This window comes from Suncus etruscus, chromosome 14 (assembly GCF_024139225.1).
Source record: "Suncus etruscus isolate mSunEtr1 chromosome 14, mSunEtr1.pri.cur, whole genome shotgun sequence".
In the NCBI taxonomy this organism is placed as follows: Eukaryota; Metazoa; Chordata; class Mammalia; order Eulipotyphla; family Soricidae; genus Suncus; species Suncus etruscus.
In genome coordinates, this window is record NC_064861.1 from 34,086,342 (window position 1) to 34,109,216 (window position 22,875).

The following is a 22,875-nucleotide window of genomic DNA, read 5'->3' on the forward strand; positions in this document are numbered from 1 at the left end:
ACAATTTGCAATATTTTATATGCATGTCCTTTTAATACATGCTCAAAATAAAGTCTATGATAAACACATTCATTTTCTTTATTTTCTTTTTTGGTTTTTGGTTGCACCCAACAGCGCTCAGGGGTTACTCCTGGCTCTACACTCAGAAATTGCTCCTGGCAGGCTTGGTGGACCATATGGGATGCCGGGATTTGAACCACCTTCCCTCTGCATGCAAGGCATGCATGCTATCTCTCTGGCCCAAACATTCATTTACTCATGGCTTCTTATTTGGGATGTCTTTCTGGATTACAGGATTTTGATGTGCCACTGAACTACAATGTTAGGTGGTAATTCTCATGAGACAGCGAAGTTTGCATGTATTTGGCAAATGTTTGAGATACTGAGCTACCTCCCCAAGTATATGTAAAATGGTAACTGACAACTAGCCAGCACTTGAAACATGACTGAGGAAAGCAGTCTCACAATTTTTTGGGGGGGAGGGAGAGGCCACACCCAGCAGCACTCAGGGCACATGCAGAACAAGCACCCTATTCCTAGCCCCCGTATTATTATTGTTCTAGACACAATTTAAATTCTATTTAATAGGAAATAGTTAATAGTGTTTTAAGTCCATTTCTGGTCAACAGTTCCTTGAAAGAAAACAAAAACCCAAACCAGATTGAAAGAAAACATTTATTGACTCAAAAATCAATACTTTTCTTTTTAATATCTACAAGCCAACACTGACCACTTTATTCAAGAATGAACACAATGTACAAAAAAAGTATGTTTATATTATAAAAATATGTCAATTTTCTCTTCTGGGTGCTGAGCATAAGTCAATTTAAACAAAATCAAGGCAAACTTGCTGAAGTGGAAGCTAATCTACTTAAATTACTCTCAAAGGCCCACCAATGCTGCTTTGGAGATATTGTACCCAGTTACCATTTCCACCTTATACATATTTTACCTGCACTACGGAAAAGCACCTGGTCATTATATCATTTCACTTAACAAGTTGTTAACAATCTAATGAAATCTGAATAGAAAAATTCTATGTGCTTCAATTTTTAAGAGATACAAAAGAAACAATTCTACTTGGGAATGCTGCTTAATTTCCCCCAAACGAAATTCTAATCTAGGTTAGAAATCTTAGACATTTAAAGTAATTGAGCAGCACCTTTCCTGGTGACTGCTGTACCTATGAGTCAGTGGCAGCTGCAGAACAGTTACAGGCTGACGAGTGCAGCCTTTGGCTTTCCACGGAAATTCCAGAGCTTGTTTGAGTATTTGGAGCAGGGACTATGGGTTTCTGTACTCTGTTCTGAGCATTATATGACAAGCATAAAAGTTGTACTAATTATAAGTCAATATAGAAGTAGACTATATCGCACCAGTGCTAGGCAGCTCCAATCTGTCTTTTTGAGCTTGCACAAATCAGTCTCTACACAGTGAGTTAATGACAACAGAGAAATTCAAGCTTTTTGTGGACAGATTTTTCTCTGGGATTGATACCTAAGAAGGCTCAAAATGATACAAGCACAAACACTGGGTAATGCAAGTGCCTCTTGGTATTGGGTAACTATTTTTAGAAGAATAATTGCTTTCATGTTTTGCCTCTATAACCCTAATATTTATTCAGTTACCTGTTTCATAAAAACCTGAGGACTAAGGAAAAGGGTAAGAGAAAATGATTCCTCTTTTTTATTAAATTACCTAATTCCTGGTAGCTTTTTAAGCTGAACCCCATCTACTATATGAAATGTAACTCCTATGAAGTTAAGACAGGGCTGAGATGGAAACAAGATTTAAACATTAACAGTAAACTATAAGCTGCCTATATACCACACCCCTATGGGGCAGAAGCAGCATTTACACACTATAATAGTAAAGAACAAACGTATGTTGGAACCTGAGCGAAGAACTCTCACCAGCACCATGAAGGTCTCGGTGCAGGCCTCTGTGTGGCCGTTTTACTGGCTCTTGGTCTTTCCACTGCCCCCCAAAATATGTAGACTATGGAAAGGCCAACAACTCGAGTCTGCAGTTAGCAGTACAGGCCAAATGTTCAACAGAATGCTCCTAGAAATAACTGGATGACACAGTATCAAACAAGATAAAAACAAAAATAGAAAGAGGACTCAAACAGACTGGCTAAGGGAATCATCCCAACACGCAGCTACAAAGCCACACCTGTTTACAGGTCCTTGCTCTCAAAATAAATACACTGAACATTTACAACAGAGTGAGTGCCTTATGGATGCAAGCAGTTTTTATTGTCATTCTAATAGGCCAAGGATCCACACTTCTAAAATAAGCTTGAGGCTGTGACAAAGCTGCACACAGCTATAAATGGTCTCTACTTAGCAGCACGATCCCTACCCCCTATGAAGCAATTTCATAAGCATGCAGATATCGTCTCTGCCGAAACTTCAAATGAATCACAATTGTGCTTGTGGGTCTCATACCTTCCAAAATATACATAAATATGACCAATTACAAATAACATCAGGTCCTTGCTTACCAATAAAATCATAAGGCTAAAAGGTGGAGATATTTAAAATGGAAAAAGAATGTTAAATAGCATTCATGAAAGATACCATGCTATGATTAGATCCATATTGCTAAAAAGGAAAAATTAAGCCACAATCCAAAGAACTCAGTCCACGAGTCCCCGGCATGCAGGCAGCTGAAGGAACTGCAGGGTCATCTGACATGCGCAGCTTCGGAGCGAACAGTAACGTGTCACTGGAGGAATCACAACAGGCTGAACAAGACGCCACCACACTTCTTTTGTGTAATTGAAAAGAAAAGCAATTACAGGACAGGAAAAAAAAAAAAAGAATAGTGGAAAGTAAAATTAAAAATCTCAATGACCTATAAAATCAAGAGAAAAATCAAAATTAGTTTTACATGTAAGAGTTCATCTTCCTTAAAATTGATTTTCTTTAAAATGAAGGATTTGTCATACAAAAATACTAGGGTCAGACATAAAATAAAATTACTACAGTATCAGCTTCCCTTTTGTTTAAAGGATATTTATTTAGGAGGCTAATCTTTGTTTGCTTTTTTGTTTTTTTGGGACCATACCCGATCATGCTCAGAGATTACTCCTTACTCCTGGTTCTGCATTCAGAAATCATTCCTGACAGGCATGGGGACTCCTATGGGATGCTGAGGATCGAATCCAGGTTGGCCATGTGCAAGGCAAAATGCTCTACCACTCTGGCCCCATACTTCAGTTTTCCGGTTTTTTTTTTTTTTTGCTTTTGGGCCACATCTGGCAGTGCTCAGGGGTTATTCCTGTACTGCACTCAGGAATCACTCCAGGAGGGCTCAGGGGACCATATGGGATTCCAGGGATCAAACCAGATCGGCAGTGTGCAAGGGAAATGTCCTACCCACTATATCTCTCCAGCCCACTAGGAGGCTAATCTTGTTATCAACATCTCCTTCCCAACATTTTACAGCATTTAGTTCCTCATAAGAAAGAGAGAAGAAAAATGTCTGCCACAGAGGCAGGTGGGGAAGAGAGTGGGAGGGAAACTCGGGACACTGGTGGTGGAAAAACTGGTAAAGGAATTTGGACATTCTATGCCTCAATCATGAATAACTGTAACTGTATCTCACAGTGATTGTATTAAAAACATTTTTTTTAAAAATTCCTAATAAGGGGCCGAAAAGATAGCATAGTAGTAGGGCATTTGCATTGCACACAGCCAATCTAGGATGAATGGTGGTTTGAATCCCAGCATCACATATGGTCCACTCTGCCTGCCAGGAGCGACTTCTGAGTGTAGAACCAAGAGTAAGCCCTAAGCGCTGCCAGGTGTGACCCAAAAACAAAAACAAACAAACAACAAATCCTAATAATAAAGCAACCTAATATTCAAAATATAACTGGTCTAATATCACTTCAAACACTGAACCAAATAAAATTTTTGCTTTACTCCAATAAGCTCCCAATCCATATCTGAGTGTCACCCCTAACAAAGCTGGGGATCCAGTTCAGGGCCTAGACTGTGCCCTATCTTCTGGGTTACTGCTTCAGCCCTCTCAGATCTTTAGAAACTCAAGTTTGGATCCCTAGACTGTATGGAGAGTCACAATACTCACCGAACAGGGGTCACCAGTGCTATCCTGCCTTAGTGTCCACAAGCTGCATCTGCACATTGGCTGACATGCCACCCCCGTAGCCACCCTTGGACTGCATCTGATTCTGGATGGAGCTGACCTAAAACACCAAAACAAAGTCAGATTTATGGTAGCTATTTGCTTCCCATCAAATATACCAGCTTTTAGAGATATTTTAGGACTATTTGAAAAAACAATGCCAGCTTTGTTAGGAGAAAAAACCGTTAAGGGAGAGAAAAAAAAACTCATCACCTCATCCCTCCATTTGTAATTAAATGATTGGTACTCTGAGTAGCCCATCCTTTGGTAGTTGCGACTGTTTTATGTGACTGCAAAGACAGTACCAAGGATTTTGCCAGTTTTGGAGGCGAGGATCCTGGCCAGTCATGTGCCCATTCAATACTGCAGAACTACTTCCTGGACATCAGCCACTCAATTCTTAGGATCAACTTAGTTCTGTCAATACTGCACAAACTGAAGCAGACTTGTGCAAATTAGAATTAGTGATGATACTTTGAGGAAACTTAGGGATTACACGTACCCTGTGAGGATTTGAGCACAGCTACAGACAAATGTGGCATCCTTCTCTCCCTTACAGGAAGAGACAATCCTGAAGTTCTACCTAAACTAATGACATACCAGAGTCATATATAATGTTCAGGCTATTCATGGAGACAAAATGCCAGGTAAAGAGTCTGAAAGAAAATTCTGAAACATGCAAAAAGGATTTAAAAAGTTACATACACCAACTAAATCCTATATACATTAAGATTGGGGGGTACATCTGACTCTGCTTGGAGGACCATATGAGGTACAAGACAAGCACCCTTAGCCATATTATCTCTCCAGCCCCTGCATATTTGGAATTTTATTTAATAAAGACCAAAATGGGGTTGAAGAACATATACACAAAGACCTGAGGTCAGTCCCCAGCAGTGCACTGAATTCTGTACCTAACTTCCACGAACTTCAAAGAGGGAAGATGAAAACTTTAAATCCATCATATACAATAAACCTGAACTATTCATTCTATGTACCACAATACTCAATCAAATCAATTCCTTTTGGTCTTTTCACTCCCCATCCATCCAGGAAACAGATACTGAATTATATTCTGCCAGCAACCTGACACCCTGTAGGTTTCCACAAAAGGGACAACAGTTAGGTCAAAGAAAGCACTTTCCCTACAGATTTCAGACAAACAAGTTGTTTCCTTTTCAGGAAGCTACAAATGTCTTTCCGTTGCTTACCTAGTAACTCCAGCGACAATGGGCTTGCAGTATCCAGGAAACCCACCTACCTATTTTAAAAGTATGTTTTCTTAAATATTTCTGAATGTTGTCCAGTGAGTATGTAATGAATCATAGTTGTGTTTGAAAAGAATTATTCACTTTCCAAACCCTAAGCAGTTTGGAGCACATCACTTAACATGTTTACTTTTTAGTTTTATGGAAAATACCTAGGGGCTTGTTTCATGGCAAAAATGAGGCAGAGTCCTGATAAAACCTTAGGTTAGTGCTTTTTTATTTTCTCTGATAAAAATTAAAGACTATGGGGTTTAAAAAAAAATAAATAAAAATAAAAAATAAAAAAAAATAAAAAAAAAATTAAAGACTAAAAGGACTAAAAAAGTAAGGGCTTTCTCAGGTGAGAGAGTTTAAAAGAATACCACCAGTTGAAAGACCTGGGCACCACTGGGTCAAAACATTTTTTTAAAAAATTCTACCTCGGGCCCGGATGAATAGCACAGCGGCGTTTGCCTTGCAAGCAGCCAATCCAGGACCAAAGGTGGTTGGTTCGAATCCCGGTGTCCCATATGGTCCCCCATGCCTGCCAGGAGCTATTTCTGAGCAGACAGCCAGGAGTAATTCCTGAGCACTGCCGGGTGTGGCCCAAAAACAAAACAAAAAACAAACAAACAAAAAAAATTCTACCTCTTGGGGCCCAAGCATAACACAGCGGCAGGGTGTTTGCCTTGTATTCGGCCAACCCAGGATGGAATGGGGCTGGTTTCGTTCCCAGCATCCCATTTGTTCCCCTGAGACTGCCAGGAGTGATTTCTGAACAAAAAGCCAAGAGTAACCTCTGAGCGCTGACTGGTGTGGTCCAAAAAAACAAAAACAAAATACAAAAAAAACCTAACCTCTTTTGCAGCTTTGCCTATAAGAGGTATGTGTGAATTACAATCCTCTAATTAATGCAAGAGATGTATTACAATCATGAACAAATCTAATTCCTTAAAAGCTAACATTTTATAAAGTAAATGCAATAATACATTTTTCATTAAGTTCAGTAACTGAATTTATTAAGAAAAAGAAATAAAAATCTAAATATTATGAAAGCTGGTTTCCAAGTTGGGAGTCACAGATATTAACTTTTTTTTTAATTTTTATTTTGAACATATTGGCTTACATATCTTTCACAGTATTTTAAGTACATATTAACATTGAATCAGGGGAAAACCCATCACCAAATTTTCCTCCCCCACCCCTGTTCCCTTCCTGCAACCCATGTCCCCCACCGTCACCCCCCAGGCTGCTAGAGTAAGTGGTCTCCTCTGTGTCTAGCTTACTATTAGTGATCATATATCTGTTTGGTCCTGGTACACTCCCTTGTTTCCCCCTCTATTTGAGAGGCGGAGCTAGATGGTTAGAGTTATGTGGTTTTGTTTGAAGGAAAGAAAAGCAAAAGAATGGGGTAAAAAAAAAATCAAATAAGCTGAAAATGGGCGGAGTCCTTCTAGAGGCTTTCAACCTCAGTTTGAGAGAGGACAGGAAAAAGGTAATTGAAACACCGCAACAATACAGAAAGAAATATCAAATAAAATATCCAGTGAGCACTACAACAATAAAGACAAGCACCACACAATAGTCTTGGTTCTGAAATCAAACCATGCCAGAGTGCAAAGAGAAAGAAAAAGAGAAAATAAAATAAAATAAAATAAAATTGGAGACATCAACTTCAATATCTACACCAAAATAAAGTAAAAAAAAATCAATCAATAAAAATATATGTGGATAAAAGGATTACTTTGTGCTTCTTTTTTCTTTTTCCCCCTGCATAGGCACAGTAACTATTGGGGACATTATAAAGGGGATATTAACTATTATTCACAGATTAATTCTTTTTTTTTTTTTTTTTTTTTTTGGTTTTTGGGCCACACCCGGTGATGCTCAGGGGTTACTCCTGGCTATGCGCTCAGAAGTCGCTCCTGGCTTGGGGGACCATATGGGATGCCGGGGGATCGAACCGTGGTCCGTCCAAGGCTAGCGCAGGCAAGGCAGGCACCTTACCTCTAGTGCCACCGCCTGGCCCCAGATTAATTCTTTATATTTGTTTGTTTTCAGGAGAATGGCAGTTACAAAGAAATTTTGTTTTTGTTTTGGGACCTCACCTGGCAATGCTCAGGGATTACCTCTGGCTTTTACACTCAGGAATTACTCCTGATGATACCTGGGTAACCAACCATACATAATGCCAGGGATTGAACCTGGGTTGGTCTCTTGCAAAGCAAGTGCCCTGCCCAATGTACTATCTCTCCAGCCCCACTACATAAAGTTTAGTATAGGAGTGGGATAGGAATAATTTGACAAATATTTTAAGACTACAGTTTGTTACCTACATTCTTCACTCTCCCTTGCCCACACTCCTCCCTAAGTCATGAATAAATTCATTTAAAATGATCGCTCAAACTGCACCTCACACCCACTCACCGAGTTCATCCCACTGAACAGGTCTCCTGACCCCACATGAGCCGTGTGTACGAAGTTGGTGGGTTCTCCGATCATACTTCGGTCAATCCGCCGACGCCTTTTCTAAAATATAGAAAACAATGGCTTAAGAAACTGTCTTTTTATTACAACGTTTCTGGCAGGTTTGTGTCCTGTAAAGAATGACTTCAATAATCTACCCAGGTTACAAAAATCCCAAGTTCTTACATGTACCAAAGACATGGAACAAAGTAACCTGGCAAAGACAGGTTAGATAGAATGTAAAAAACTGTTCCATTATTTGGCCATCCACATATCAATACTAACAAATTAGGTTTCTAAAACAAAATGAGATAAATGTAAAAGTATATTACTATCACTGTTAGCAAAGATACAGTATGAGTTGAGCATAACCTTCTGATTCTACTTATTCTCTAGCTTTTAAAAACAAACATGCTATTTTGGCAGTCAGTGCTTAGAATATACCCACCCTTGCTGAAAACTCTCAAGTATTCTCAGAACGGAGGTGACACAAGTCCCCCTCATCTCTGTCACCCGGAACCCAAGCCCATATCCACCACCTTCCAGGGAAGGAAGCTACCAAGCTCCAAACTAATAGCTGCTGGCTCTTCCCGGAAAGACTGGTCTGGGCTGACAACTCGGGGGCCTTCTAGGATTGAAGTGAATAGATACCCCTTTCTGCATGAAGGCACAGACAACCCACAGCCAACTCTGCCACCCTGTAACAGAAACAGCCCAGCTCTAAAACTGAATCTTAAACTACAACGCCACCAAATTTGTTCCAGATCTAGAGATCCTGACACAGCCACACAACACCTCAAAATTCCTTAAGAGTCAGGCTGGTCGATCACAGGAAGTTACACAGTAGTTTACCAAGCTCAGGAAGCCTGAACAGTAATACAGAAGGTCAACTAGCGCCAACCACAAGCCCAGAAAATCCTGACTTTAGAGATATAAATTGAGAGATACAACTATTATTACAAACTGCCCCTTACTGACCTGTTTCAATAATTCCATTTGCCTTTGTGTCATATTTTCTCTTACTAGTTTTTTTTTTTGACAATTTCATTATCATTTAGTTGTAATAAGCAATATAAAATCAATTATTCTGTGTCTGCCAAGGAGGCAACTGGGGGGTGGGGTGGGAAACTGGGGACAATGGTGGGGGGAATGTTACGCCAGTAGTGGAATTGGTGTTGGAACACTGAATGCCAGAAACAACTGTGTTATGAATAACTTTGAAAAGTGTTTAAATAAAATAAAGAAAAAAAAGAAAAGAAAAGATTATAGCCATTTTCTCTTCTGTATATAGTGAAGCTGCTAATAGGGTAAAATAATCTCACCAAGTACTGACCAAAAATGAAACTGTCCAAACCCAAATCTGCTGCATGCAAGGCAAGTAAGTGCTTATACTGCCTTTCCAGCCCACATCCTTTTTTGTTTTGGGGCCATACTTGGCAGTTCTTACTTGGCCCTGTGCTGCTCAGAATTATTACTGACAGGCCCAGGGTACCATATAGGCTCTGGGGAGTAAACCTGGATCAGCTGCATGCAAACCAAATGCCTTACCCACTGTACCAGTTCTCCAATGCTCCCACATCCTTTTGAAGGAGTTTTTTTTTTTGGGAGGGAAATTGGGGGCCAAACCTGGTGATGCTCAGGGGTTACTCCTGGCTATGAGTTCAGAAATCGCTTCTGGCAGAGATTGAACCGAGGTCCGTCCTGGGTCAGCTGCATGCAAGGCAAATGCCCTACGGCTGCTCTACTGCTCAGGCCCCTGAAGAACCATTTTTAAAGAACTCTGTTCCATGGAATTATATTCAAATGTCAGGTGATCAAGACCAAACTGAGACTCCATGGAAGGCCTTGAAAAACAGCTCCCGGGCCAGGCGGTGGCGCTAAAGGTCAGGTGCCTGCCTTGCCTGCACTAGCCTTGGACAGACCACAGTTCGATCCCACGGTGTCCCATATGGTCCCCCAAGCCAGGAGCAACTTCTGAGCACATAGCCAGGAGTAACCCCTGAGCATCACCGGGTGTGGCCCAAAAACCAAAAAAAAAAAAACAAAAAAAACAGCTCCCATCATAATCCTAGCTTCTCCCAGACTCAGTATGTCTATTTCTGATCACCCATTCAACATAACCTTCATTATTCTCATCTGGGATGAATGGTGAATTCCAGAATGAGCCTTAAGAAGCAAAGATACCTCCTCTTCTAAAACGAAGGAAAAAAGAAAGGATGCCGATAGTTTCTTTCTTGGAGGAATACTGGTCTATTTCTAGTATACCTACTGTATTTTTTGCTCTATAAGATGCATAGATTTTAGATTAAAAAAAAACAACGAAGACAAAATAATACTCTAAAGCAAAAGGTGCAATGCAAGATGCTGTCAGGAGACAGCGCTGGGAACAACCAGCCTACAAGGCTGAAGTATATTTACAATACACTGATCCACGGCTGATTAAACACATTTAACTAACTTTTTTTTTTTACATCAGAAAATAAAATAACATTTTAAAATACTTTTCCGTTAATATATGGTACTGTTTGTCTAGGGCATGTCCAAACATCTCCACTAGAGCATTGAATTCTCTCCATACTTGGGCAGTAATGTTCTGAAGCTGCTTCTCCATGAAGCCCCATGGCTGATGGGTAGAGGGAAGTTTCTCAGATCCTAGAACATTTCAGACAGTAGCAGAGAAGGGTAGACAAAAAGGAATGTGGTCTGGGAGGCCTGCAAGCTGTTCCTCAGGCCCAGGTGGCAGCAAAAGGCCTCTGAATCAAGAGAGGGAAACGTTTCTGAGAATAAACTCTACTTCAGGCTACCTCTTCATCCTGTGTGCACTATGAACACGCAGACGCAACTTCACACGGTTCTGAATCTGCATCATTTCCCTCTCGGAAGGGTGTGTCTGGGGTTTAGCAGAAAGCGCCAGTTGGCCCACATCTCCTCGTTAAGTGATTTATTCTAACTTCAGTCACTGCAGGAGCCAGTCAGTGTGTCCTCAGGCCACCCATCTCTCCCAGAAATGCCCCCCCCAAATTACTACATGTATGTTTCTGAGCCCATGTGCTTGTGAAACGGTAACTAGAATAGCCTCACAAATAATGAACATGAAGTGCTCAAGAAACACTTTAAAAAATACTAACAGGAGTGATTTGTTTTTAAAAGAGACTTCTTGATGGGTAGAAGTGGAAAAGCAATTTGGAAAGGCCCAACAGTCATAGTTATTTATTTTGTTTCTTTTTTTTTGGGGGGGGGGTCACACCTGGCGGTGCTCAGGGGTTACTCTTCGCTCTCAGCTCAGAAATCGCTCCTGGCAGGCTCAGGGGACCACATGGGATGCCAAGATTCGAACCACCATTGGTCCTCGGTTGGCCACTTGCAAGGCAAGCACCCTACTGCTGTGCTATCTCTGCGGCCTCAACAGTGACAAGTTATTACAGGAATGCTTGTTGTTTGGTTTGGGGGTCACTCCAGCTGCTCAGAGTTTATTCCTGGCTCTTTACTCAGGGGTCACTCCTGGTGAAGTGTAGGGACTTCTGTGGTGCTAAGGAGTAAACCTGAGTTGGCTTCATGCAAGGCAAACACCTTACATGCTGGTTCTAGTGCTCCAGTCCCTTATTACAGCACTGTTGGTAAAAAAAAAAAAAAAAAAAAAAAAAAAGAGAGATAATTTTGAGAAGCTAAGAAATTGAATAACCAGTCTAATAAGCTGACGGAGGTAATGAGATTTCCTAGGAAGAAGCTAACAGCTGAACTCTGAGTAAGGCTGCAGGGGAGAGGCCTCAGAAGAGACTAAACAAATTCAGCAGTAAGAAGAATGCCATGGTGGCACCCTGTGTGTGCCATGAGTAGCAGGAGTGAAAGACACAGCCAATGGAACAAAATGATCTTTTCCCCCGAGGATGTGGGAAAATGCAGAGAGATCAGAAAACTTTGGATCAAGTCTGATCTTCTGAATGGGGGCGAGGGGAAGGGGGAGTAGTAGCTAAAGAAAAAAAGGAAGTGAAAAAGAGTCAATTACTTTTCCCTTAAGAGGAGAAAAAAAAATATGCTCAAGTTCTAAGGGGGGAAAAAATCAGTGAAAGAGACTAAAAGTAAAAAAAGAGAAAGGAGGGGCCGGCGAGGTGGCACTAGAGGTAAGGTGTCTGCCTTTCAAGCGCTAGCCAAGGAAGGACCTTGGTTCGATCTCCTGGCGTCCCATATGGTCCCCCAAGCCAGGGGCAATTTCTGAGCGCTTAGCCAGGAGTAACCCCTGAGCATCAAAAGGGTGTGGCCCAAAAAAACAAAACAAAACAAAAAAAGAGAAAGGATTATTAACACTACAAGGTTACAGAGAAGCTTGCAGAGTATAATACAGACACAGGCTGAGGTGTTCTTTACATTGTTTTTGGGAGAGCAGAGGGGTTGCTATATACATCAGTGAGATCTTAAATGCCAGAGTTCGAACTGGGGCTGGTGGCATGTAAGGCAAGTGCCTTAACCCCTGTACTATTTCTCTTGCATAAGAACATTCTTTTATTTTTGCATTTGTTCTAGGGCCACATCTGGTAGAATTCAGGGCTTATTCCTGGCCCTGCCTTCATCGATCTTGGGAGATGGAGGACGATATGGAGTGCTAGGGATTGAACCCTTGTGCAAGGCAAGAGCCCCACCAGCTGTACTACTCAGCCCCCTCTGAATATAAATCAAGATTCATTAAGGTTCAACAACCTTGACTCCTTAATATAATTAAATACTTTTAAATATTAAAAAATAGCATTATCAAGTATGGCATAGACACTGAAAAAATACACTTTTCCAGCATGTAGAGCTTCAAATATAAGACAGCAAAAGGATTTCAAAGCACAAGCAAATGGGGAATTCCAGAGTCAGGCGTCTACAAAGAAAAACAGGAAATGGTGTGCTCTACTGTGCATGAACTGTTGTCAGCAGCAGGCACCGTTTTTTTTTCCTGAAACATACAGGATTCTTTCTGAGGAATTTATTAAGTTGAAAAATTGTTGCGATCCTTCCTTACTACATAGTACTTCTTTATGGGCAATGCTTAAGAGTTGTGTTGGAGGGGGAGAGATTATGGAAGATGCCTCTTTCCATGACATTTTTCTCATTATGTACCACTGCCATAAAATCATTACTAAGTACATTGAGCATTGTAAGTAGGAAGAAATAAAGGTTAATTTTAAAAATTTGTTTTGCATGAACCCTGTTTGTACTTGTGGGATGAGGGTGGGAGGTTAAAATCTGGGTATTAGATATTAAAGAACAAAAAATATTTTTTTTATGCAAAAAATGACATGAGATGGGGCACCGTTACATTATAATGTTCTGGAAAACACAAACACTATGACAATGCTAATCTGTGCCTGGCAAAGGAGGTGAAGGGTGGGGACAGGGAAGACAAAACTAAACGAACCCAAAACTTTGGTGTCTAATGCACTGACATGATCACTAGCTGGATATTGTGGTTGAATTCAACATTATGAAATGAAGGTTCCTTCCCACATTGATCACCATCAATGCTGGGTACCAAATGCACTGAGTTGGGAAGGGTTTCCCTCTATTTTTGTGTGATACTTTTCCTGATAAGTTTTTGAGATGTGAATTCATTTAGCTTCCTCCTGTTCTCATGATTTTATATAAAAACTTACGTATTAAATGTCTCAATGATATGACAAGTACAGCCATTTCACTTCTGATTCTATCAGAATTTCATCTTGTCTTTATTCTGGAGTCTGGCAATTCTAAAATTATTTTCCACCCACTTCTTGTCTTCCTCTCCATATAGATATATTTTGGGTTTTTAAAAATATACTGCCATGCTACCACATACCATATTGCTCGGACAGTACCTAGTGAGTTTAATATTGCTGGAAATAACAATCATTCATGCACATAACATTTTATACACATACACAACATTTTACACATGCGCGCACACGCACACACAACCTCTTTGAAAATAAAACAAACAGAGGCCGGAGCAATGACACAGCGGTAGTGCATTTGCCTTGCACGCGGCTGATCCAGGACGGATCTGGGTTCAATTCCCAGTGTCCCATGTGGTCCCCCAAGTCAGGAGCAATTTTTGAGCACATAGCCAGGAGTAACCTCTGAGCATCACAAGGTATAGCCCAAAATAAAAAGAAAAAAGAAAAAGGGGTCTGGAGAGATAGCATGGAGGTAAAGCGTTTGCCTTGCATACAGAAGGTCAGTGGTTCGAATCCCGGCATCCCATATGGTCCCCCGAGTCTGCCAGGAGCGACTTCTGAGCCAGGAGTAACCCCTGAGTGTGGCCAGGTGTGACCCCAAAACCAAGTAAAATAAAATAAAATAAAATAAAAAAGAAAACAAACAGCAAACCCAAAACAGAAATAAAAGCTGCATGAGGCCAGAGAAGTAGCTCAAGGCATACCATGCCATGCAGGTGTGACATCCTAAATTCCATCCCCAGAGTACACATGCATACAGACATTACACATAAGCATAAAAATGAAGGTTCTTGTGTATCCAGAGCTTCCACTCAGGTTTCTCTACAGTTTAGTTTTATAGCCCCTACACCCTCACTTCATTGTAGCCGTTTCAATCTCAGGCTGCTGGCAACATAGTTGGGGCAAGTCTAGGCCTTCCACCTGCATGTAATGATGGAGCGGGGAGTAGCTTATTATTTAAAATAAAGAACACTTCTAGGTGTCCATGAGTTCTCATTATACCATGTCTGCTCACAAAACTGGTATCAAGCTTATAGGTTACCAAGCAAATATTTACCTAAATTCAGAAAAGATAATCCTGCAATTATCCTACAGACCCCTCTGTTCTGGCACCCACTGTAACACTGCCTACTGCTGAATCTACACTGGGGTTTCTTCTAAGCTGGCATATTCCAGGACAAGATGGCTCCCTTCTTCTTCCCTTAATGCTGACAACTTATAAATCAAGTCCTTCTTTTCTGGAATTGAGACTATATATTCAACTGCTTATCAGATGATGTAAATGTTCCAAAATTTCCCAGTTCATCATCTTCTAAAATCTACTTTTTCTCTTCACTCCATACTCCATAAGGTTTTTTCCCTAGTTTTCTAGTAAGTCAGATTTAAGGGCTGTCTCTCCTCCCCGCTTAGACGACCACACTGCATTTGAGCACCACAGCCAAAGGATTCTACCCCCTTCCTCAGTCATTCCCATCACACCCCTATTTCAAGTTCTCAACCATTGCAATAGCCCCTTCACTTACTTGCTTCCAATTTTACCACTTTTCCCTCTTTGTATTCCACACCTGGATGTCGACATCCTTTCCAGAGCATAAAAGCAATCGACACACTCTACCACCTTTTAAAACCCTTTAAGCTTCCAACACCAATTCAGAACCCCACAATCTTATGAATTTGTTTATCTCTCCAACTTCATCTTTTATGACTTCTTTCCTCACATTGAAAGATCTCATGTCTTGTTTGCAATTCCTGAAACACAATACGTGTACTCTCACTTCCCTGCTCTTCCCATGAAGGATCTTTTATGCCGTTTTTGTCACTAGACTTCGTCAATGGGATCACCTCTGGGTCAGTCACATACAAGGCAAACGCCCTACCAGCTGTGCTGTGGCTCCAACCCAACAAATATTTCTTAAATTAAAAAAAAAATTTTTTTATAAATGAAAATATACTTTACATTCAGGTTTGAAGACTTTTTGTTTATTTGTTTTGGACCACACCCGATGACGCGCAGGGGTTATTTCTGACTACGCACTCAGAAATTGCTCCTGGCTTGGGGGACCATATGGGATGCTGGGGGATCAAACGGAAGTACGTCCTAGGCTAGCACTGGCAAGGCAGGTGCCTTATTGCTTGCACCACTGCTCTGGCCCAGTTTTGAAGGCTTAATTTTTCCTATATGTGTGTATATATATATATATATATATATATATATATATATATATATATATATATATATATATATATATATATATGGTTTTTTTGGGGGGGGCCCACACCCAGTGACGCTCAGGGGTTACTCCTGAGCTCAGAAATCGCTTCTGGCTTGGGGGACCATATGTAATGCCGGGGATTGAACCCAGGTCTGTCCTGGGTCAGCCGTGTGAAAGGCAAATGCCCTACCACTGCACTATTGCTCTGACCCCTATTTTTCCAATATTTTTATTCACTTTTTTGACCATATGGGATGCCGTGGGATCAAACCATGGTCTGTCGTACGTTAGCGTGCGCAAGGCAAACGCCCTACCACTTGCGCCACTGCTCTGGCCCCATCCAATATTTTTAATAGCAGTTTTAATCCTTCACCTCCTATTACTAGACTATTGAAGAAAGATAAGCTCTTTGGGCTAGAGAGATTACCACATAGCAGGTAGGGTGCATGTCTTGCATAGAGTCAACCCAGGTTCGATCCCAGCACCCCAAGTTTAGTCAGGAGTGATCCCTTAGCACAGAGCCAGGAGCAAGCACTGAGCACTGCCAGGTATGGAGCCAAAACCAACAAAAAAATAAGGACTCCTCCTCCATTTTGTGTATTTTGGTGTGGGAGTAACGGTGCCTGGAGGGTCACGTGTTGCCATGGTGCCAGGCATTAAATCCAGGCGTGATGCTTTTTTCCCCCCAGCCTAAAAATAATGTGGTTGTTTTAATGTAACTTAGTTGTTAGGACATATATTGTTACCAAATGTTTTGGACCAAACTAGTTGTATTTATCTTGACTGAGAGAAGCTATTAAAAAAAAAACATACCAATGTGTTCGGAGTACCAAAAAGCAGGATACTTTGAGCTTTTGGGGAAAAAGTCTATTTTTTAAAAATATTTACAATATAGTGCTTGCTTCGGCAGCACATATACTAAAATTGGAACAATACAGAAAAGATTAGCATGGCCCCTGCGCCAGATGACACGCAAATTCGTGAAGCGTTCCATATTTAAAGAAGAATATTAACAATATAACTGAATATAGTTAAAAAAAAAAGAAACAAGTTCCTATGCACAATGCACATCTTATTTTGAAGTTATAAAGGGGGGGGAACAAATAAAATAAATGAATGAACAAGTTAAATAAAAAAACTTGTCAGTATTTTGGTACTATGGACTTGCTTTTGGTGGGCTGTAGTTTAGAGACTGACGAGTTGTTGAGACACAGAGGAAGGGAGTAGTGTGGTGCACATTGGAAAAGTGCGGTGCACATCCCACAACTGGGCTCAGGGTGAGTCAGCTGCTAAGCAGTACAGGCAGCAGTGGCAAAAACACCCGGTGGGTCAGATAAATGTCCACACCATAGTCTGAGGAATCCTGTACTAGACCAATCATTCTAAGACCATGTGGATAACTGTCTTCTAATACATGGAAGAAAATAACATTGAATGATAAACAACTTTTAAGGAAGCAATTAAAAAAGCTTAATTGAGGGGCCGGAGAGATAGCACAGCCTTAGGCGCAGAAGGACGGTGGTTCGAATCCGGACATCCCATACAGTCCCCCGAGCCCGCCAGGAGCATTTCTGAGCCAGGAGTAACCCCTGAGCGCTGCTGGGAGTGACCCAAAAACCAAACTTAAAAAAAAGCTTAATTGAGAAAGCTTAATTAAAAAAGCTCATTGCTCTTTAAAATAAAATAAACAAAAAACCTGAAGTTGAAAAGATGGTCCAACAACAAGACATTCATCTTGCACACAATCATTTAAGTTTATCAAGCACTGACACACACACACTGTATGTCCACCCGGAAAGCAGAGCCAGGAGTAAGCCCAGAGAACAGCTGGATGTGGCCCCAAACAAACAAAAACCATAAAAAACTTATTCCCTAAATCTAACATCTTAGTGACATGATACATATAAAAGATGTGAAATAGTATAATGCCAATCCTAATACAGTTTGCATTTTTGCACAAAAATTACTTAACTGATTACTTAGTTCTAATCTTCTCTGCTCAGAGGTAATGCTGTCCCACAGAGCTCAACTGTCACCACTGTTTTTGTTTTCATGTTGGGTGGAATCTCAAAAGCAATGGCTCCAAACTTTGGCACTCATCAGGACTCCCAGGGTTTGTTAAACACTTGCTGCTGAGCTGTTCTTACAGAATTTCAGATGCAGCAGGTTTAGGGAAGATCTGGAATGTGCCTATCTAGCAAAACTTGGGAGTGAAATAATTCAATGGCTTAGAGACACTGACTCTAAATATTTAAGGCTTGAATATTTAATAAGGTATAGTAACTGGGAAATATTTGAATGCTTACTTGATGCCAGAAACATTTGTGTACTCTACATATAGGGACTTATTTGCTAATAAAACCTTCAAGTGTAAAGTTTTCAAATCTGGTCAACTCTCATTTGGCTGTTGCTCTAATCTTTACCTATGACTCCCAGGTATTCACCTGGTGACCTCTCAAGCTTGTGTTTTTCCATTATCTGTAAAGCCATTAGGTCAAATTGTCTTTCTCATAAAAAAAACAACTATGTAGAGCTAGAGTTCAGCAGGCCTATTCTGCGCCTGCAGGTCAGACTCAATCCTCAGTACACGGTTCCATAAATACTGAGCACAAAGTAGCTCCTTACACACCACTAGCTATGGCCCCAAAGCTAAAACATCAACTAAATCATGAAACAATATGATTCTTGCCTTTACTGGGAGGCCTTTTGGCCCAATCTTGGCAGCATTCAGGGATTATTCCTGGCTCTGTGCTCAGAAATTATTCTGGCAGTCTTGGGGGGGGGGGGGGATAGAATGTTGTGGGTCAAACCTGGGTCAACCACATGCAAGACGAAACTCCCTGCCCTGTAAGCGCTGTGGGTGTACCCACCCTCCCAAAGCCTTGATTCTGGGAACAGTTCAATCAATAATAGCAGAGAATCCATACACACTGGAGGCAACAAGGCCATGAGTTTGGTCTCTGGCACTGTTTAATGCCTCGTACAACCCTGATCACATGCCTCTTGGGATTTCTGGCTCATCATTATGTATTACTATGGTGATGCATTTCCTATTGTTCTAAAGGGTTTTGATTCAACTTCAACAGTTTGGGCAACAGAGTTGATTGGTATTAACTGTCCTTCTGCATAAATAGGCACAAATCTGGTGAAGACAGGCCTTTCCCCCTGCATATTGTTTGTTCTGGAAACAGCCATCTCCTTCCTTTCCTTTGGGAAGTCATGTCTTTGTGACCCACCATATGATTTCAGGGGGCTACCAACCACAGTAGGACTCACTCCAGCCACAGGGCATGCACATGACAGCAACTGAGCCAGAATCCTTCCCTAGGAAGGACAAAAGCAGAACTACTCTCTTCCTTATGGCCATTAAGCTGAGGACAACAGTTTCCTTTAAATGAAAATACTCCTGTAATCAGAAAAATATAAATAGTGCACTGAATCAAAAAAGGAACAGAGATGAAGCATCAGTGTTCCAAGTCCTGAATGTCTTAAGAAGCCAGAGGCAGGTGTCCCATGTCGAGCTGATAAAACCACTGAGGAAGACCGACTCCTAATATGGAAACCAGGAATTCTTGATTCAAGTTAAAGAAAAAGAAGAGGAAGAAGGAGTTAGAGATGAAGAAATGGAGAACATGGGGAAACACCTTCAATTGAGCAGCCTAATTTGTATTCCAAATTTTGTGCTAGCTTCAGATTTTGTCCTAGCTTCAGACAGCAAAATTCTGTTTTAATTTAGACACTTGAATCGTACATCCTGCTCTGCAGACAGCAAGGTCCTACTTTGGCTTCTAGAGCTTGTAAAGTTACTGGAAAACAGCAGTGGAATCAGCTAAAAGGGCCCAAGAAAGAGCATCTTGGTCAACCACATGGGAGAATTACCAGAGAAACGAAAACACCCAACTAAAGCTACTCACTGCGGATTATCTAAATCAAAGTACACAGAACAAATTGTAACATGCTGGAAATACAACAAACTGCAGGTAGCTAGCTGGTGATGGACTGAGAATTCACAATTTTTGTTTTGTTTAATTTTCAGGGCATTCTGTTCGTTTGTTTTGGGGCCAGGTCCAGCATTGCTCAGGGGTTACTCCTGGATCTGCACCTCAAATTATTCCTGTCAGGCTCAGGGGATACTATGAGATGCCCAGGATTGAACCTGGGTCGGATACATGCAAGGCAAACACTCTGGCCACTGAGAATTCAATCATAAGAGCAGTGATGCTTTGGCCATTTATTGTTACTTAGTAGATAACCGACATATACTGGTATAAATATCACAAATGATGACATGATATTTGCAGGAGGCATTTTGTTTTTAAAAGAAATCTCTCAGGAGGTATTCTGTTTTTAAAAGGAATCTCTAAGGAAGTTTAGAGGCATCTTTTTATTTTTTGGTTTTTGGGTCACACCTGGCAGCGTTCGGGAACATGGGAACATATGGGATGCCGGGATTCGAACCACCATTCTTCTTGCATGCAAGGCAAACACACTACCTTCATGCTATCTCTCTGGCCCCTAGAGGCATCTTTTAAAAGCAAAATGAATAAAAGCAAAACTGAAGCAACCTGAAGCAAATATAGGGAGTTCTTTTTCTGCTTCCTTTTATAATTAGTGTCTGGTTTAATTCACATATTGAAAGTATGAAAACTAAAGTACAAAACAGGTTTAAGAAAACTAATTTGAAATAGCTTTTTTTTAAACTATGATATACTTTACAATATTAGTAACTAGCAAAGTCTTCACAACACTAGGTTCCTGTCATACTAAACTGACCTTAGGTGGCTTAAAAATACCTTCCAAAAATAAATATATTAATGTTTTGTTTTTTATCATGAAACTCTACCACATTAAACACGTAAAGTAGAAAAATTAAATGCTTATGTAACTTTGCAAATGCTATTCACAATTGAACCAGAATAGTCAACTATCAATTTTAAATTTTAAATTATAATTGCTTATTTTTGTTCACTTGACTTTCATGAAACTATCATTAATTACTCCCAAACCAGTCACAAATCTCTCAGTGCAATTGGTTAAAAAGCTGACACACAGAGAATCACTAACTGGTTGGTGCTTGTTGGTTTTTGTGTCTTCTCCCATGTTAAATCAGGCCGCAAGCTTGTCCAAAGCCAGGACACTGAAGAGATGCAGGTCTGGAAGCAAATGTTGATGCAGGAAATAATCCACATACTAAAGAGAATGAAACAGATTCAAAAGTTCCAAGACTGGGGTTGGAGCAGTGGCGCAAGCCATAAGGCGTCTGCCTTGTGCACGCTAGCCTAAGACGGACTGTACAGTTCAATTCCCCGGCGTCCCATATGGTCCCCCAAGCCAGGTACAATTTCTGAACGCGTAGCCAGAAGTAACCCCTGAGAGTCACCGAGGTGAAAAACCAAAACAACCAAAAACCAAACAAAAATAAAGTTCCAAGCCTTCTGCTCCTAAGTGCAGGCCATAGAGAAGTCTGGAAACACAAGAGTGTTTTCCTGAAACCCGGGGTATTTATTAGGAAGAATCAGAACTCACCCACAAGTGGAGATTAAGTAGTCTAAACACCAATCCAAGGTATTACATTCAAAGATGTTCCAACTAATGAGTAACAAGGCATATGCTGAGTGGGAATGGCTTAATACCACATCTCGCCCCAACTGACTAGAAAAATACAAAAATATGAGGTAAAATAAAGTGATACATATCCCAAGCAAAAATGAACTTTCTAAGGGAAAGACTGACATCTCTAAATAAAGGAATAAAGAAATAAAATTTTGCATAGGCGCAGCAAAAGTTGGAAATGAGGTTCATGGGGTGATTTTACAACTTGAACAGGAATCTTCCTACAGATATACTTAACTAGAAAACAAGTTCTAAACATTCTGTATGCTGTCATATAGTCTAGAACATCCAAGTTCCTTTTCTCTAAACAAAATCATTAGAACATTTCTGCATGTATGCAGTGTGAAAAAAAGTTTGCTAGAACATTCATACAATGAGCACTGTAATAAGTCTATAGCAGGGGTGGCGAACAAGTTCAACACAAAGAGTCAAAATTTTCAACTGGAGAGTCAGAGAGCCACACCACGCAGTGACCCTCCAAAACAAACACTCACACAAAAGCATATAACTTTAACAATCATATATTAAACACATACTGCATTTCGCCATTTTGAGTGAGGGTAAAAATCCTGCAGAGATGGTGAGGGTGTGCTGCATCCTCCACACTAAGAACTAACGGCAAGATGTGACACAACATGTGACACACGGGTCCGTCCCATGTCCCCCACCCCCACTGGCCCAGGCAGTTGTTTCTGAGGGATGGGAGACGGGATGACGCAGCCTGGGGGCGGGACTCCAAAGGAGATCTTCCTCAGAGGTCCCTCCTTAGAAGCATTTTTACTTGCTTTACTTTCTGATCTGTTCCTCATCTTCCAGCCTTTTGATTAAATTCATTTTATATATTATTTCCAAACAGTTCTTACCATTTGTCCTTTCTCTCCAATAACTTGTAGAAATTTTGTTCCTGTTTAATGAAATCAATATTATAGTCAAAGGAATATTCATGCTATTTACTCTTCAGGTCGACCTGGTAACCTCTCTTTGTTGACAGGAGAGGAGGTTCGACCATTATGAAGACTGAAAGTAAACCATTTCCAGTGTCACAATGATTCTGAATATATGCATTTATATGAGATGTGTGTGCATGTCAGATGCACTGTGGACCTCCCAACTGCTACCCAAGCAGGCAGTGGAACAACAGAAAAATGAAAAAAAAAAAAAAAAAAAAACGAGAGAGAGAAGGGGGTGAGGGGTATTGTTGTTTTTGTTGTTGGTGGTGGTGTGTGTGTATGTGTGTGTGTGTGTGTGTGCCTGCATGCGCGTGTGCTCCTTTTTGATATGGGGAGATGAGAAAGAATAATAAGATTGTATGCCATTACTATATATAAAGAAATCTGACGGAACTAAGATTTATAAAAATGGCAGCTAATAATTAGTATTTGCTGTCAAGAAAACCTTTTCAAAATGTTGAAAAAGTGCTGGTTTCATCATACTCATAAATGTATGCTTGCAGAGTCTTATATTTACATCTAATGTATTTATTCATTT

General features: G+C 40.6%; 1 protein-coding gene and 1 non-coding gene across 4 annotated transcripts in view; one reads left to right on the forward strand and one right to left on the reverse strand.

The window, feature by feature from the left end:
* Positions 1 to 656: 656 nt before the first annotated feature.
* The window catches only part of CDC42SE2 (CDC42 small effector 2), a 69,094-nt gene continuing 46,875 nt past the window's right edge, over positions 657 to 22,875 (reverse strand). For all 3 annotated transcript variants that reach the window (XM_049786811.1, XM_049786813.1, XM_049786812.1), the window contains exons 3-5: positions 7,830 to 7,931; positions 4,099 to 4,216; positions 657 to 2,859 (exon numbers count right to left, since the gene is read on the reverse strand). In XM_049786811.1, the coding sequence (XP_049642768.1) occupies positions 4,118 to 4,216; positions 7,830 to 7,931 (201 nt within the window). In that variant the 3' untranslated portion in view covers positions 657 to 2,859; positions 4,099 to 4,117. The remainder of the gene's footprint in view (positions 2,860 to 4,098; positions 4,217 to 7,829; positions 7,932 to 22,875) is intronic.
* On the forward strand, positions 16,669 to 16,774 carry LOC126029136 (U6 spliceosomal RNA). Its single transcript, XR_007502789.1, has one exon. It is a non-coding gene; the product is annotated as a U6 spliceosomal RNA (small nuclear RNA).